The sequence below is a fragment of the Suncus etruscus genome, chromosome 4, assembly GCF_024139225.1.
Source record: "Suncus etruscus isolate mSunEtr1 chromosome 4, mSunEtr1.pri.cur, whole genome shotgun sequence".
NCBI classification, from domain to species: Eukaryota; Metazoa; Chordata; class Mammalia; order Eulipotyphla; family Soricidae; genus Suncus; species Suncus etruscus.
Window position 1 is genome coordinate 151,453,325 of NC_064851.1, and position 16,679 is coordinate 151,470,003.

A 16,679-nucleotide genomic window follows, 5' to 3' on the forward strand; every position below is an offset into this window, starting at 1 on the left:
AACTTGGTTCGTTGATTCAAACCTTCTTCCCTTTTGTCTTTTCAGAACTCGCCAACTTTGAGAAGAATGTGAACCAGGCTATTCACAAGTACAACGCCTACAGGTGGGCCTGTACCCATTTCCTGCTAACTAGCATGCTCCCTGGGACCGCGTGTTACTCACTGAACAGCATTGGGCCCTGTCAGTGGAGCAAGCGGAATCGAGGATCTAGTGTGTCAGAAAATACAGTGTGCTTTTGAGGAAGTCAGTTCTGTGAAATAGATGTGATTCGAATATTTAAATCTAGTTTCTTCTTACCTGGTAATATCGGTAGTTCCCATTGACTTAAAGTCATTCTTTTCACCCAAATCCTATTAAGTTGATTTCCATCTAGGTGTGGCACAAAAACCAAAAAACTGGAAGAAAAGAAAAATAATAATAAAATTAAAATTAAAAAAATCTGTCAAACATGGTTATAGCTTTACATGGTTGTTTCTTAAAATCTAAGTGACATTTCTTTTCTTGGGGGGGGGGCACACCTGGCAGCACTCAGGGTTATTCCTGACTCTGCTGTGCTCAGAAATCTCTCCTGGCATGCTTGGGAGACCATATGGGATGCCGGGGATCTAACCTGGGTCCATCTCGGATTGGCAGTGTGCTAGGCAAACGACCAGACTATTCTATCACTCTGGCCCCCATTTTGATAGTTTTAAGTAATACTAGGTAGCACTTTTTTTTGTTTTGTTTTGTTTTTGGGTCACACCCGGCGATGCTCAGGGATTACTCCTGGCTGTTTGCTCAGAAATAGCTCCTGGCAGGCACGGGGGACCATATGGGACATCCATATGGGACATCGGGATTCGAACCAACCACCTTAGGTCCTGGATCGGCTGCTTGCAAGGCAAACGCCGCTGTGCTATCTCTCCGGGCCCTAGGTAGCACATTTTTATAAGTATTATGATCAGTTTCTAAAAGCTAGCATTTCTTTTAAGGGCTCAATGGTATTTTTCACTCAGCAGAAAGCCAGGGAGACAGCTCAGTGTTCAGTGGTACATACCTTGCAAATGTAGGGATTTGATTTAAGTTTAATCTTTTGACATTTCATAACCTCATCTGCACCTCTCCTTGTAGCCCTGTGGCCCCCAGATTGCACCCCTCCATCCTAGTGGACCAAGTATTACTGGGACTAGCTCCTGAATTCCCTGAATATTGCTTGGGAGGGTCCACTTCCCTCCCAGAAATATAAGGCTACTAATCACTTGAATCTTGCTAGCATTTGACTTTTTTTTTAAAGGTGTATTGGAAAGTAGAAGGAAACTTCGCAACTGAGCAGGAACCAAGCATAGGGCTAAGCTCAAATCTTGCTAGTTTCAAAAAGGCAGTTTTTCTTTTTCTTTTTTCTTTTTGGTTTTTGCTTTTTGGGTCACACCCAGCAGCGCTCAGGGGTTACTCCTGGCTCTATGCTCAGAAATTGCCCCTGGCAGACACAGGGGACTATATGGGATGCCAGGATTCGAACCACTGTCCTTCTGCATGAAAGGCAAACGCCTTACCTCCATGCTATCTCTCTGGCCCAGTGGCAATTTTTCTGACTTTACCCTATTATATTACCAGTTAGAAAGTTATTTATCTTGGTGAAGTTTTTATGAGTATTAAACTATAAGAGAATTAGACTTTATTGGATTCTAATTTTTTTTTTCTATCTTATAGAAAAGCAGCATCTGTGATAGCAAAGTACCCTCACAAAATAAAGAGTGGAGCAGAAGCTAAGAAATTGGTGAGTTTAGTGAATAAATTGAAGAGATCACAGATGTATGGAGCTGTTGGTTTTGCCCAAAATCATATATCTAAATTTAGATATATACTTTTCAAGCTATATTGACTTACTGAATCATATGGTAGTTCTTTTTTTTTTTTTTTTTGGTTTTTGGGCCACACCCATTTGACGCTCAGGGGTTACTCCTGGCTATGTGCTCAGAAATCGCCCCTGGCTTGGGGGGACCATATGGGACGCCGGGGGATCGAACCGCGGTCCTTCCTTGGCAAGCGCTTGCAAGGCAGACACCTTACCTCCAGCGCCACCTACCCGGCCCCCATATGGTAGTTCTAATTTTGATTTTTTTTTTTTTTTGGTTGTTTTTCTGTTTTGGTGCCATGTCTGGCTTTGTGAGCTTACTCCTGAACAGACTTGGCAGATTATATGGGGTGCTGGGGATTGAACCTGGATCACCCAGGTGCAAAGCAAGTGCCCTGCCTTCTAAATTTTGTCTCTGGACCCCAGTTTTTAATATTTTTTGAGGATTCTATATATATCTTTCATGGTAATGCCAATTTAAAATCCCACCAATAATTATTTTCAATATTTATTACCTCTTTTGATAATGGCTTTCTGATTAGTACAATGGCATATAGGTACAAAAACTAAATATATATATGCATACATACGTAGTTTTATTTTGGGCCCACATTTAGCTCTGCTCAGAACTAATGCCTGTCTTTGTACACTAGGATGGTCAATCCTTGGTGGGGTTTGGGGCCTAGTACAGGATGCTCCATATGATCTCCCTCTCACCACTATTTGTAAATTAACAGTTACTGCTTTGATACATACTGTAACCTTTTTACAACCACCAGTTCACCCTGGAGCTTCAACCAAGGTTCTATACTAGTTGGGCTCACCTTTTCATCCACTTACCCACTTTTTAAAATTGAGGCACCATAATTTACACTAGTGTTAATCTATTAGGTATACAATATCACTATACCATGCTTGCCACCAGAATTCCAACATTCCTTCCTTCACCACAATTTTCTCCTTCTGCCCTCTTCTTCAATATTAGTAGACTCAGTTTCCATATGCAGAATCTCAGTCTGTTTTAATTGATTCTTATTCATTTATTCATCTTACTGTGTTTCTTTATATTCCACATATGAGTGAAATTATCAGGGCTGCTCTTTTAGTCAATCGTTCAGATATTTATCATTCCAGAATTATTTTTCTCCACTGGGTTTAATTTCTGTATTCTATTTTCTAAAACTGGCATTTTTTACTTAACCTACAGTGATTTGTTAACATTATATTTTATAATTTTTATTTTTTTTAATTTTTAATATAGCCTGGAGTAGGAACAAAAATTGCTGAAAAGATTGATGAGTTTTTAGCAACTGGAAAATTGCGGAAACTAGAAAAGGTAAACATTTTTACTTCTTTGATTATATCTGTCTTTGAGGCAGCTATTCTATGTGCCATTGCAGGATGACTAAAGTCATGTTGGTCAAACTAGAAAGAGGAGTGGAGTTTATTCCTTTAATTAAAGTGCTAGTGTTTAAAATTTGAATTCTGGGGCTGGAGAGATAGTACAGCATATAACAAGTGCTTTTTTTGCATGAAGCCGATCTATGTTCAGTCCCTGGTAACGCCTTTCATTCTCTAAATCTCACCAGGAATGATCCCTGAGCACAGTCAGAAGTAAGTCCTGATTAAAATGTATGAAGCCAAAGACTCCTTTTTAGTAACATCTAGTAATAACTAGATTGTTATCTTTTAGTTTTGTTTTTTGGGGGCCACCTCTAGTGGTTCTTAGGGCCTATTCCTGACTGTTTTCAGGAGTTAATTCTGAAGGTGCTTGGGGACCTGTAAAGTACAGTAGATCAAACCTAGATCAGCCACATGCAAGTTACTAATATATTCTCTCTCTGTCTCTCTCTCTCTGTCTCTCTCTCTCTCTCTGTTTGTCTCCATCTTTTCCTCCCTCCCTCCCTCCCACTCTCTCTCTCTCTCCCTCCTTCCTTCCCTCCCTCTCTCTCTCTCTCCCCTCCCTCCCCTCCTTCCCCCCCCCCCTCTCTCTCACCCTTGATTATTATGCTTAAACTCCCTGAGCACTTTTTTTGGGGGGGGTCACACCCGGCAGTGCTCAGGGGTTACTCCTGACTCCATGCTCAGAAATTGCTCCTGTCAGGCTCGGGGGACCATATGGGATGCTGAGATTCAAACCAATGACCTTCTGCATGAAAGGCAAACACCTTACCTCCATGCTATCTCTCCAACCCTCCCTGAGCACTTTTTAAATGTTTTTATTTTTTAAAACTATAATGATGATATGTCACTTTCAGTTTTTTTATAATATTTTTAACATGTTGGCTCAGATAAGAGATTATAGCTTTATAATTTTTGTGTAGCCACTTACAATACATATGAATATTTTCTTTTTCTTTGTTTTTGCTCTGCACTCAGGAATCACATTTATTGGTATTTGGGGAATCAGATAGGATGCCAGGGATTGAACCCGGTTTAGCCTCATGCAAGGCAAATGCGGTATCTGCTGTGCTATTGCTCTGGTTCCTATATGAATACTTTCATGTTTTGCTTATCCAGGCTTTTTAGGTTCTTAGGAAACTCGTGTATTTCCCTTAGATAATCCTAGTCTGAGCTGGACAGAGTACAACAGGTAAGGCACTTGACTTACACATGGGTAACCCAAATTCTAATTTCAGCACCCTGTACAGTGAGTGTCCCATTATCAGGAATGACTTTTGAGTAGAGAGTTAGGAGTCAGCCCTAAGCGCTGTCAGATGTGTCACACAAATTAAGAGAAGGGGAAAATGGGGGCCAGAGAGATAGCATGGAGGTAAGGCATTTGCCTTGCATGCAGACGGATGGTGGTTCGAATCCTGGCATCCCATATGGTTCCCGAGCCTGCCAGAAGCAATTTCTGAGTGTAGAGCCACGAGTGACCCCTGAGTGCTGCTGGGTGTGACCCCCCCCAAAAAAAAAAAGGGAAAATATAAGGCTTATTTATTAAAGTATTTCAATATTTTTTTTAATGTTTAGACAATTTTTTATTTTCTTAAAGATTCGGCAGGATGATACAAGTTCATCTATCAATTTTCTGACTCGAGTTACTGGCATTGGGTAAGAACTATGTTTTTATCTAAGACAACTGTAGTAGGGTTGGTTTATTTTTTCCTATTCTCTTTTCTTTGTTGTGATAGGCATCACTCACACATGTGGCTGTTGGTACTTACAGGGGGTTGCACAATTTAGTTGTAATGCTCAGTTAGTTGCGCTTGTCAGAGGTTTCACATTGGCTTACAATGCTTGCCAAAGGTCAAACATACCTGGCTTGCAATATGTTGGGATATCATGCATGTTGAGACACTGAGGTTTCCCAACAGTAGAATTCCTTGGGCACATCAGTGGCTCTAGGAATTACCACTGAATCATATACATGCCCTTTTTTATTGTGTCACCCAAATTTTGTCAACTAAATGCTATTTCCTGTCAACATGTACCTTTTTTCACATAATTATAAAATCTTACATTGCTTACATGACTAAAGATGATTCTTTTGAAGCTGCCTCTTTTGTAAAACCCCTCATATATTACTTCTATGAAATCAGTTGTTTCAGATACCAAAAATAATTTTTCTTTCCGTTAAAATGAGCATTCCTTTTGGGGATCCAACATATTAGGAAATGTTTGTACGGGCTTGGAGCGGTGGCGCAGCCATAGCGCATTTGCTCTTACACCATAGCTGACCGAGGATGGACCGTGGTCGATCCACCAGTGTCCCATATGGTCTCCCCTAAGCCAGGAGCAATTTCTGAGTGCAGAGCCAGGAGTACACCTGAGCATCATGGGTGTGGCCCAAGAAAGAAAAAAATAAAAAGGAAATGTTGTAGTTTGTGTTTGTCCTATGTGATATTTATTAACTTTCTCCCCTAATTCTGTCCACTTGTCTCCCCCACCCCAAATTAGAAAGCGCCTTGTCCTTATTCTTCCTGCATTTATTTATTTATATATATATGTATATATATACACACATACATTTTTTATATGACATTATCTATCTATCTGTCGTCCTATCTATCTATCTATCAATCTATCTATCTATCTATCTATCTATCTATCTATCTATTTTGTTTTTGAGTCACAACCCAGCATCGCACAAGGGTTACTCATGGCACTGCACTCAGAAGTCACTCCTGGCAGGCTCGGGGGACCATATGAGAGGCCAGGATTTGAACTGGAGTCTGTCCTGTGTTGGCCATGTGTCAGGCAAACTCCTTACCACTGTGCTTTCACTCTGGCCCCCATGATATATCTCTTGAAGGATGTTTTCAAGTGTCATATTTGTTCTGTAAATAAAATACTTGGATGTTATGATACTGAGATGCATATATATTTTTTCTCAGTTGAGGCTTATGGCTTTCTTCGCTTTTGTTTGTTTGTTTGTTTGTTTTGGGGGGTCACAACCGGCAGCGCTCAGGAGTTACTCCTGGCTCTGCACTCAGAGATTGCTCCTGGCAGGCTTGGGGGACCATATGGGATGCTGGGGATTGAACCCGAGTCACCTGCGTGCATGGCAAACACCCTACCACTGTGCTATCACTTCGCCCCCCCCCCCATTTTTAATTAAATATTGTGGTTATGAGGTTGTTCATAATATAGTTGTTGTTTTCACAGATAAAGTTGTTCATGATGGCATTACGGTCATAAATTACAACCACCTTCACCAGTACGTGTTTTCCCACCACCACTGTTCCCAATTTCTCTTTCCCCCTCCCCAATGTCCTCTTCCCTTCCTATCTTTGTTCTTTTGGGGGGGTTGGTTTTTGGTTTTTGGGTCACACTCGGCAGCGCTCAGGGGTTACTTCTGCTTCTACACTCAGAAATTGCTCCTGGCAGGCTCGGGGGACCATATGGGATGCCAGGATTCGAACTACTGACCTTCTGCATGAAAGGCAAATGCCTTACCATTGTGCTATCTTTCCAGCCCCTCCTTTCTATCTTTGGGCATACATTTTTTTCCTCTTTCTCTCTCTCTCTTTCTCTTTCTCTTCCCCTTCCCCTTCCCCCTCCCTTCCCCTTCCCCTTCCCTTCCCCTTCCCCCTTTCCCTTCCCTTCCCCCTCCCTTCCCCTTCCCCTTCCCTTCCCCTTCCCCTTCCCTTCCCATTCCCCCTTTCCCTTCCCTTCCCCCTCCCTTCCCCTTCCCTTCCCCTTCCCCCTTCCCCTTCCCTTCCCTCTCCCTTCCCCTTCCCCTTCCCTTCCCCCTCCCTTCCCCTTCCCCTTCCCTTCCCCTTCCCCCTTCCTCTTCCCTTCCCCCTCCCTTCCCCTTCCCTTCCCCTTCCCTTCACCTTCCCCTTCCCCTTCCCTTCCCCTTCCTTTCCCCTTCCCCTTCCCCTTTCCCCTTCCCCCTTCCCCTTCTCCTTCCCCTTCTCCTTCCCCTTCCCCTTCCCCTTCTCCTCCCCTTCCCCTCCCATTCTCCTTCCCTTCCCCTCCCCTTTCCCCTTCCCCCCCCCCCCCTTCCCCTTCCCTTCCCTTCCCCTTTCCTTTCCCCTTCCCCTTCCCTTCCCTATATCTCCCCCCCTCTCTCTCCCCCTCTCCCTCCTCTCTCTTCCTTTATTTTTTCCCTTTAGACACTTTGTTTTGCTGTATAGTACACATTTCCTGCCAGCAATTGTTTCTAGATATTCTGGATCTTATTACCATACTGTCTTTTTGTTTGTTTTGGTTTTGGTTTTTGGTTTTTGGGTCACATCCGGCAGCGTTCGGGGGTTACTCCTGGCTCTATGCTCAGAAATCGCCCTTGACAGGCTCGGGGGACCATATGAGATTCCAGGATTTGAACCACCATCCTTCTGCATGCAAGGCAAATGCCCTACCTCCATGCTATTTCTCCAGCCCCCAGTCTTCCTTTTTTTTTTTTAACATCCCACACATAAGTAAGATTTTTTTTTTTTTTTTTTTTTTGGTTTTACGGGCCACCCCCGTTTGATGCTCAGGGGTTACTCCTGGCTAAGTACTCAGAAATTGCCCCTGGCTTGGGGGAACCATATGGGACTCTGGGGGATCTAACCGAGGTCCTGATCCTTGGCTAGCGCTTGCAAGGCAGACACCTTACCTCTAGCGCCACCTCGCCGGCCCCAAGTAAGATTATTTTATGTTTGTCCCTCTCCCTTTGACTCACTTCACTCAGCATAATAGTCTCCATGTTCATCCATGAATAAGCAAATTTCATGACATCATTTTTCCTAATGTCAGCCTAGTATTCCATTTTGTAGATGTAACAGTTTCTTTAAACATTCATTTGCTGTCAGGCACCTGTTTGCTTCCAGATTCTGGCTATCGTAAAGAGTGATGTGAGGAACACAAGAGTACAGAGGGCATTTCTGTATTGTGTTTTTGTGTTCCTATGTTGTATCCCTAGGACTGGTTTTGCTGGATCATGTTTCTAGTTTTTTGAGGAATATCCATATTGCTTTCCAAAAAGGCTGGATTAGGCAATATTTCCAACAGTAATGAATAAGAGTCCTTTTCTCCCCACATCTTTACCAGCACTGGTTGTTCTTGTTTATTGCGATGTGTGCCAGTCTTTGTAGTGTGAGATGATACTCATTGTTCTTTTTATTTGCAGCTTCCTGGTAATTAATGATGTGGAGCATTTTTCATATGTCTTTTCCATCTACATTTCTTCTTTGAATAAATGTTCACTTTTCTCCATTTTCTAATGGGGTTAGACTTTTTTTCTTAAGTTCTTTCTGTATGTTGTATATCTTAGATATTTATCATTTATCAGATGGGTATTGGATGAATAGTTTCTCCCATTCTGGGGGTAGCCTTTGTATCCTAATCACAGTTTCCTTTGAAGTGGAGAAGCTTCTCAGTATAATGTAGTCCCATTTGTATATCTTTGTTGGAGCAAATGCTTGGACATTCATGTTTCCTCCTTGAATATGCCTTTATTCTCAATGTCATGGAATGTTCTTTTTTTTTTTTTTAACTTTATGTATTGATTAATTGCTTCTAGGGCTATTCCCAGTGGTGCTCAGGATTTACTCCTGGCCCTGCACTCAGAAATCGCCCCTGGCAGGGCTGGGAGACCATATGGGATGCTGGAAGTCCTTCATGGGTCAGCCGCATACAAGGCAAATGCCCTATTACTGTGCTATCTTTCTGGCCCCTTTGTCATGGAATGTTCTGCCTACATTTTCCTCTTATGGTTTCAGGTCTGAAATCAAGGTCTTTAATATATTTTGGTTTGATCTTTGTTCATTCATGTGTTAAAGAGAGATCTGAATTCACTATTTTGCATGTAGTTGACCAGTTATCCCAATACCTCTTGTTGAAAAGTCTTTCCTTGCTCTGCATTGTATTTCTTGTTGCTTTAGTAAAGATTAATTGTATATCTGTGGTCAGTCTCTGAATACTCAAATCTATTCCATTGATCTGAGGGTCTGTCTTTATTCCAATACTATGGTTTTTTTTTTTTGTTTTGTTTTTGGGTTTTTTTTTTTTGGGGGGGGGGTCACACCCGGCAGTGCTCAGGGGTTATTCCTAGCTCCAGGCTCAGAAATTGCTCCTGGCAGGCACAGGGGACCATATGGGGCGCCGGGATTCGAACCGATTACCTCCTGCATGAAAGGCAAACGCCTTACCTCCATGCTATCTCTCCGGCCCCCCAATACTATGTTTTAATGATGATAGCTTTGGAATACAATTTAAAGTTGGGGAAAGTGATGCCTCCCATCTTCTTTTTCCTAAGGGTTGCTTTAGCTATTCGTGGGTGTTTATTGTTCCAAATGAATTTTGGGACAATTTAGGAATGTTTGATCCACCTCTTTAAAGAATGTCATGGATATTCTTCGAGAAATCGCATTAAATCTGTACAATGCTTTTAATGATGTTAATCCTCCCAATCCATGAACAGGGTATGTGTCTTTATATCATTGTGTCCTCTTTTATTTCTTGAAGCAGTATTTTGTAGTTTTCTTTGTATAGGTCCTTTGCCTCTTTAAGTTGACTCCAAGGTCTTTGAGTTAGTGAATGGAATTTTTTTTAAATGTCTATTTTTTCTCTATCATTATTTGTGTATAAGATTTATAGTCTACCCTGGTTTCCATGTGCACTTGAGAGGAATGTATATTCTTCTTTCTGAGGATGGAAGGCCCTATATAAGTCCATTAGACTTTGTTCTTCTAGTTTCTCTTTTTTTTTTTTTTTTCTAGTTTCTCATTTAGGGCTCTTATGTCTTTGCTAGTGTTCTGCCTAGTGGATCTGTTGGTAGCAATAATGGTTTGTTGAAATCTCCCACTACTATCACATTTCTATACATATGTTTCTCCAGATTTGCAAGCAAAAACCTTACATATTTTCCTGGCTCTACATTTGGTGCATAAATGTTGATCAGAATTAGTACTTCTTGGTCTAATGTTCCCCTGATCAATAAGTAGTGTTCATCTTTGTCTCCTAGTACTTTCTTGAGGTTGAATACAATTTGGTCTGATCGGCTGTCCCACCTTTTTTTTTTTCCCCAGTGGCATGTATAATTGATTTCCATCCTTTTACTCTCAGCCTGTGTCTGTCCTGAACTTTTAAGTGTGTTTCCTGTAGACAGCAGATATCTGGGTTTTGTTTCCTGATCCAACTCTACTCTGCCTTTTAATGGGAGAATTTAGTCCATTGACATTTAAGGAAATTATTGACAGAGAGGGTTGTTGTGCTATTATATTGTTTAGGGTTGTTGTCGTTACAATTGGGGATTTGCTATGTGTAATAAATCTCTGAGTAGTTCATTTAGAGTTGGTTTGATTAGCACAGTTATCTTGAGTTCTTTTTGTCTGAGAATGTTTTTAACCTTCTCTCCCATGTAAATTAGAGTTTTGCTGGGTAGTGGACTCTAGGTTAAGAAATTTCTTTCATTCAATAGTTTAAATATGTCATTCCACTTTCTTCTTTTTTTTTTTTTCTTTGTGGTTTTTGGGTCACACCCGGAAGTGCTCGGAGGTTATTCCTGGCTCCAGGCTCAGAAATTGCTCCTGGCAGGCACGGGGGACCATCTGGGGTGCCGGGATTCGAACCGATGACCTCCTGCATGAAAGGCAAATGCCTTACCTCCATGCTATCTCTCCGGCCCCATTCCACTTTCTTCTTGCCTGAATTGTTTAAAATGAAAGATCTGGGGGGCTGGGCGGTGGCACAGGAGGTAAGGTGCCTGCCTTGCTTGCGCTAGCCTAGGACGGACTGCGGTTCGATCCCCCGGCGTCCCATATGGTCCCCCAAGCCAGGAGCGACTTCTGAGCACATAGCCAGGAGTAACCCCTGAGCGTCACCGGGTGTGGCCCAAAAACCAAAAAAAAAAAAAAGAAAGATCTGGTTTGATTCTTTTTTTTTTTTTTTGGTTTTTTGGGCCACACCCGTTCAATGCTCAGGGGTTACTATGGCTAAGCGCTCAGAAATCGCCCCTGGCTTGGGGGAACCATATGGAATGCCAGGGGATTGAACTGTCCGTTCCGTGGCTAGCGCTTGCAAGGCAGGCACCTTACCTCTAGCACCACCTCATCAGCCCCCGCTCCCAAAAAAAACTGGAATGGTTTTGTCATATTCTTTTTTTTTTTTTGGTGTTTGGGCCACACCCGGTGATGCTCAGGGGTTACTCCTGGCTATGCGCTCAGAAGTTGCTCCTGGCTTGGGGGACCATATGGGACGCCGGGGGATCGAACCATGGTCCGTCCTAGGCTAGCACTGGCAAGGCAGGCACCTTACCTCTAGCGCCACCATGCTGGTCCCTGATTCTTATGTTGCTTCCTTTGTACTTGAGTTGTTTTTTCTCCCTTATTGCTTTGAAGAATTCATCTCTCTCTTTTTTGCCATTTGGATTACTATATGTCTTGGTGTTGATCTGTTAGGGTCTATTTTGTTTGGAACTCTTTTTGCCTCTTGGATTTGTACAGCCGACTCTTTCTAGAGAATTGGAAAATTCTCTATTATTTCCCCTCTCTACTTGTTCTTCCCCTTTCCCTTTTTCCTCCCCTTCTGGTATTTCTAGTAGGCGTAGATTATTTCTTTTGTCTTTGTTCATTAAGTACCTTACATTTTCTTCTAATGTTTTGTCTCTCATTTCTTTATTGACTTTTTTGTTGTTGTTGTTGGCTTGTATTTTGTCTTCAAGTTCATCTATGTGATTCTCTTTGTGTGTAATTCTGCTATTATGGCTTATTGGGATGTTTTTTAGTACTCTTAGTTCCATTTGAATAGATTATCTCATCTTATGATAGAGTTCTTCTTTGAGTTGGTTGAATTATTATATATGGATTTCTTAATTTCTTTGGTTAGTGATTTCTTGAATTCCATTGCTAAGACATTTAAATGCTGCTTTTAGGTCCTCATCTATAGGATTTGTACACTTTGGAGGACTTGGAAATTTGCTAGAAATTCTCTTCATATCCCCAGCTGTTGGTGTCTTTCTTAGTTTCCCCCTTTTTCTTTGCATTGGGTGGATTAGAATGCTGGAGTTTCAGGGTATTTTAAAAAAAGTGGTCTGCTGGGCTGGAGAGATAGCACAATGGTAGGGCTTTTGCCTTGCACGCACCAATTCAGAATGGACAGTGGTTCGAATCCCGGCATCCTATATGGTCCCCCATGCCTGCCAGAAGCAATTTCTGAGCACAGAGCCAAGAGTAACCCCTAAGAACCGCTGGTGTGACACCCCCCCCCCCAAAAAAAACATGGTCTGTTTAAGTGTATAAGAGGTAGTTGGCAGTACATCTATTTTGGGGTTTATTCTAGGTAAGCAAGGTTGTTCAAATATGAAAGAAATGTTGTATATTAGTTCGTTGGGTTGTTCTCTTGGTTTGGGGACTGTATATTTTCTTAGGGACAGAGACATTAGACCTGTTCTGCCTAGAACCATCTGGTATAAGCTAAGTGTCTGTGAGGTTTGTGGGGCAATGGATTAATGGGCTTTCTTTCCTGAGCGAGTGTGGGGCTTTTGTAATGGCGACTGGGAGGTTTGTAGACCTCCAGTGATTCTTAATTGTTTCTATTGAGTTTATCCCAGCATTCTGTTATTGTCTGTTCACTTTCTTTGAGGATTTCTTCCATCTTCTGATCGTTTATTTTAAGGTTCTTTTCCAGCCTCTTCTGTTGTATGGAGATGTTATACAGCTCATTTTTCTGCTCACTGATTCTGTTACTCTGCTAGTGAGGCTTTCCAGTTTTTCAACCCTGATATTTCTTTCTTTTTTTTAATTTTTTTTATTCTTAATTATGAGAACAAAGATGCAAAGAAAGAGGACAAGGTAAAGTTACAGTGGAAGGACAATCACCCATAACATAATTCTCAGAAGAAGTCCCCTTGCTGATATCTTAACTTTGAACTTTCAGCCAAAGAACATTAAGATAAATAAAACAGAATCCATGTACAATTACTTTGTCCCTCAAGTCCCAAGATTGTAACACATTATAATATTTCTTAACAGCACACAAGGCAATCTAAAGCCATAAAACTTATGTAACTCCTTAAACATTAGAGGCATAGTATTTTTTACATTTCCATGTACATGCATATTAGCTTAAGTTAACCTCAAATTTTAAGTGGTTTTTTCTTTTAAGGATTAGAGTCAAAGGAGCACAGTAAAAACGGTGTTAGAGTGGCAATTGTTGTTTGCATAGGCCCACCAAAATATGATAGGCATGGAAAGGAATAACCTTGGCCTAAATACAAAGAGATCCTACCCCTGAAGTTTCCTGGCATAAGACCAACTCTAGGCTCCAGGCAAGTTATCGTCCAATCCAAGACATTGTCCATAGTGCCAACACACTTTTCACACAGTCTCTGTTGTTGGTATCACGTTTCTGTATTAAAGATCCTGGAATCTGCATATCCTACATTGAAGTCATGATGTGGAGCGTTCTCTCGTTTCACCTCACCATTAAAGGGCAATGCAGGAAGCCCTGTCCTGTAAGCAGGTCGTTGTTGTTAAAGTCTTCTCAGTGTTAAGGGAAGTCTCTTTTGAGCAGGTCGATGTCTGAGCAGTGATAGGGTCTTCCGTGGTAGAGGATTGCTTCCAGGTGATGTTATAGACAAACCTGGATGTTTCATGGATGCCATCCCTGGTTCAGGCAACCCTGATATTTCTGTTGGAAGTTTTCTCATTTCTACTCTCATATCCTCTTGAATCTTACAGGCTATCTGGTCCATGGTTTCCTTGAGTTGTTTGAAAAGCTCAACATTTCCTCTCTAAAGTCCTGATCAGAGAGGTTTTGGATTAATGTGGATTGGCTCTTAAGAATTTTGCACTGGGGCCGGGCGGTGGCGCTAGAGGTAAGGTGCCTGCCTTGCCTGCGCTAGCCTAGGACGGACCGCGGTTCGATCCCCCGGCGTCCCATATGGTCCCCCAAGAAGCCAGGAGCAACTTCTGAGCGCATAGCCAGGAATAACCCCTGAGCGTCACAGGGTGTGGCCCAAAAACCAAAAAAAAAAAAAAAAAAAAAGAATTTTGCACTGGTGAAGGGGTGGGTTGTTCCCTTTATAACTGAAACCCAACTACAATCATGCTTGTAATCATGTTGCTTAAATAAAGATTTTATTAAAAAAAATAAGTTAACAGGTGTGATGGGGTTCTGCATTATTATTCTATGTGGCCTTTGTAGTGTGGTGCCATTTTTCTGAATTGTGTTGAGTCTCTTTGTCTAAAATAAATGCATAGCCGTGGACCAAAGCTGAGCAGCTGCCCTCTTGACTGGGGTTACATACTTCAATATAATTCCAAAGGCGTTTTTTGTTTTTGTTTTTGTTGTTTATTTTTTTGTCCAAACCGCCATAGCCCACAGCTGCTGCCACTGGGGTCATACACCTCATTTCAGTTCCAAATGGCTTTTATTAGTCCAAACTCTACTCACAGCCCAAAGCTGCTACAGTTGGTGTCACACACCTCATTTCCATTTCAAATATCCTTTTTTAAATCCAAACTCTGCGTATTGCCAGTATCCATGATTGCTGGGGTCACACCCCTCATCTCAAATCCAAATGACACTTATTTTAGTCCAAACTCTGCCCACAGCCCATTGCCACTGCCACCACACACCTCAGTTCAATTCCAAATGCTGCTTTTTTTAGTCCAAACTGCCCATGGCCCACAACTGCTGCCACAGAGGGTCACACACCTCATTTCAATTCCAAATGCCCTTTTTAAATCCATACTCTGCCTACAGCCAGTATCCATGGCTGCTGGGGTCACACCCCTCAGTTCAAATACAAATGACACTTAGTTTGGTCCAAACTCTGCCCACAGCCAATTGCCACCACGCACCTCAGTTCAATTCCAAATGCTGTTTTTTTAGTCCAAATTCTGCCCACAGCTGCCGCTGCTGGGGTCACACATCTCAGTTCAATTCCAAGTGACACTATTTTTAAGTGTCTTAGCAAGTCTTGCTTAGTTCAGTTATTATTCTGTATTGGATGTGATAAGTTGGTTATTTGTTACAAGGATCCTAATTTTCATTTAATATTTTACTTTACTTTCTTTGCAGTCCCTCTGCTGCAAGGAAGTTTGTTGATGAAGGGATTAAAACATTAGAAGGTGAGTATGTCCAATAGGTCCAATACCCAGTTAAATATGGTCCTGAAGGATTGTTAATTGCTCTAACTAAAGCTTGAAAATGTGTTTCTCAGTTAATAGACATGAATAATGATTGTTTTAAAACTTTATTTATTATTAATTAATTATTGGTTTTTGGGCCACACCCAGCGGCGTTCAGGGGTTTACTCCTGGTTCTGCTCTCAGAAATCACCTCTGATAGCTGGGAGACCAGATGGGATGCTGGGAATTGAACTAGGCCCCTCCTGGGTTGATACCGCTGTGCTATCTCTACGGCCCCTGAACGATGATTTTTTTTTATTTAATTTTTTTAACTATAAAGAAAGCAGGTATATAGTTTATATTACCAAACATGTTTAGATTTGTAACTCAGGAGAAAATCAAACGAATAAGAAGTATTTTTTGTTTTTGAAAGGCAGTGGTTTCATTTGCAGTTTTTTATATTATTTAAAGTAGCTTTGCTCCCTTAATTTTTGTCTAAAAGTTCTACACAGTCAGCTTAAAAGCTAAATTGCAGGGCTGGAGAGATAATACAGCAGCTTTTGTCTTGCAAGCAGCCGACCCAGGACTTAAGGTGGTTGGTTCGAATCCCGGCGTCCCATATGGTCCCCCGTGCCTGCCAGGAATTATTTCTTTTTTTTTTTTTTTTTTTGGTTTTTTGGGTCACACCCGGCATTGCTCAGGGGTTACTCCTGGCTGTCTGCTCAGAAATAGCTCCTGGCAGGCACTGGGGACCATATGGGACACCGGGATTCGAACCAACCACCTTTGGTCCTGGATCAGTCATTTGCAAGGCAAACGCCGCTGTGCTATCTCTCCGGGCCCAGGAATTATTTCTGAGCAGATAGCCAGGAGTAACCCCTGAGCACTGCTGGGTGTGTCCCCCCTGCCCCCCCCCAAAAAAAGCTAAATTGCATATAGTTTTTAAACTGGAGTTAAAGTACAGCTTGCCTTGCACATAGCTGACCTGGGTTTGATCCATGTGTCCCCTGTTTCCCTGAGCCCATCAGGAGTGACTCCTGAGTGCTGCTGGGTGTAGCCTGAAAAAACAAATAAAAAAAGTTTGTAAGAGACTTAATACTTATTAAAGGCATTTTTGCTTTCAAAGATGTGACCATAGAATCTAGGTCTGCTAATCATATTTTTCAAGCATAGAGTGTGCGTGTATAGTGTTTGTAAATGTTTTAGGCAATTATATAGACAGATTTTAGTGATGGACTTGGGTTTAAATACAATTTCTACCACATATTAGAATGGATGATGGACTGAAGAGATAGAACAAGAGTTAAAATCCTTACCTTGCACTCAGTTGACCTAGT

At 41.8% G+C, this 16,679-nt stretch overlaps 1 protein-coding gene across 1 annotated transcript in view; it reads left to right on the forward strand.

Annotated features, from left to right (window-relative positions):
- Positions 1-16,679, forward strand: part of POLB (DNA polymerase beta) — a 45,568-nt gene that overhangs the window by 1,354 nt on the left and 27,535 nt on the right. The window contains exons 2-6 of the mRNA XM_049771919.1: positions 46-103; positions 1,690-1,756; positions 3,096-3,170; positions 4,833-4,891; positions 15,293-15,342. Coding sequence (XP_049627876.1) covers positions 46-103; positions 1,690-1,756; positions 3,096-3,170; positions 4,833-4,891; positions 15,293-15,342 — 309 coding nt within the window. The remainder of the gene's footprint in view (positions 1-45; positions 104-1,689; positions 1,757-3,095; positions 3,171-4,832; positions 4,892-15,292; positions 15,343-16,679) is intronic.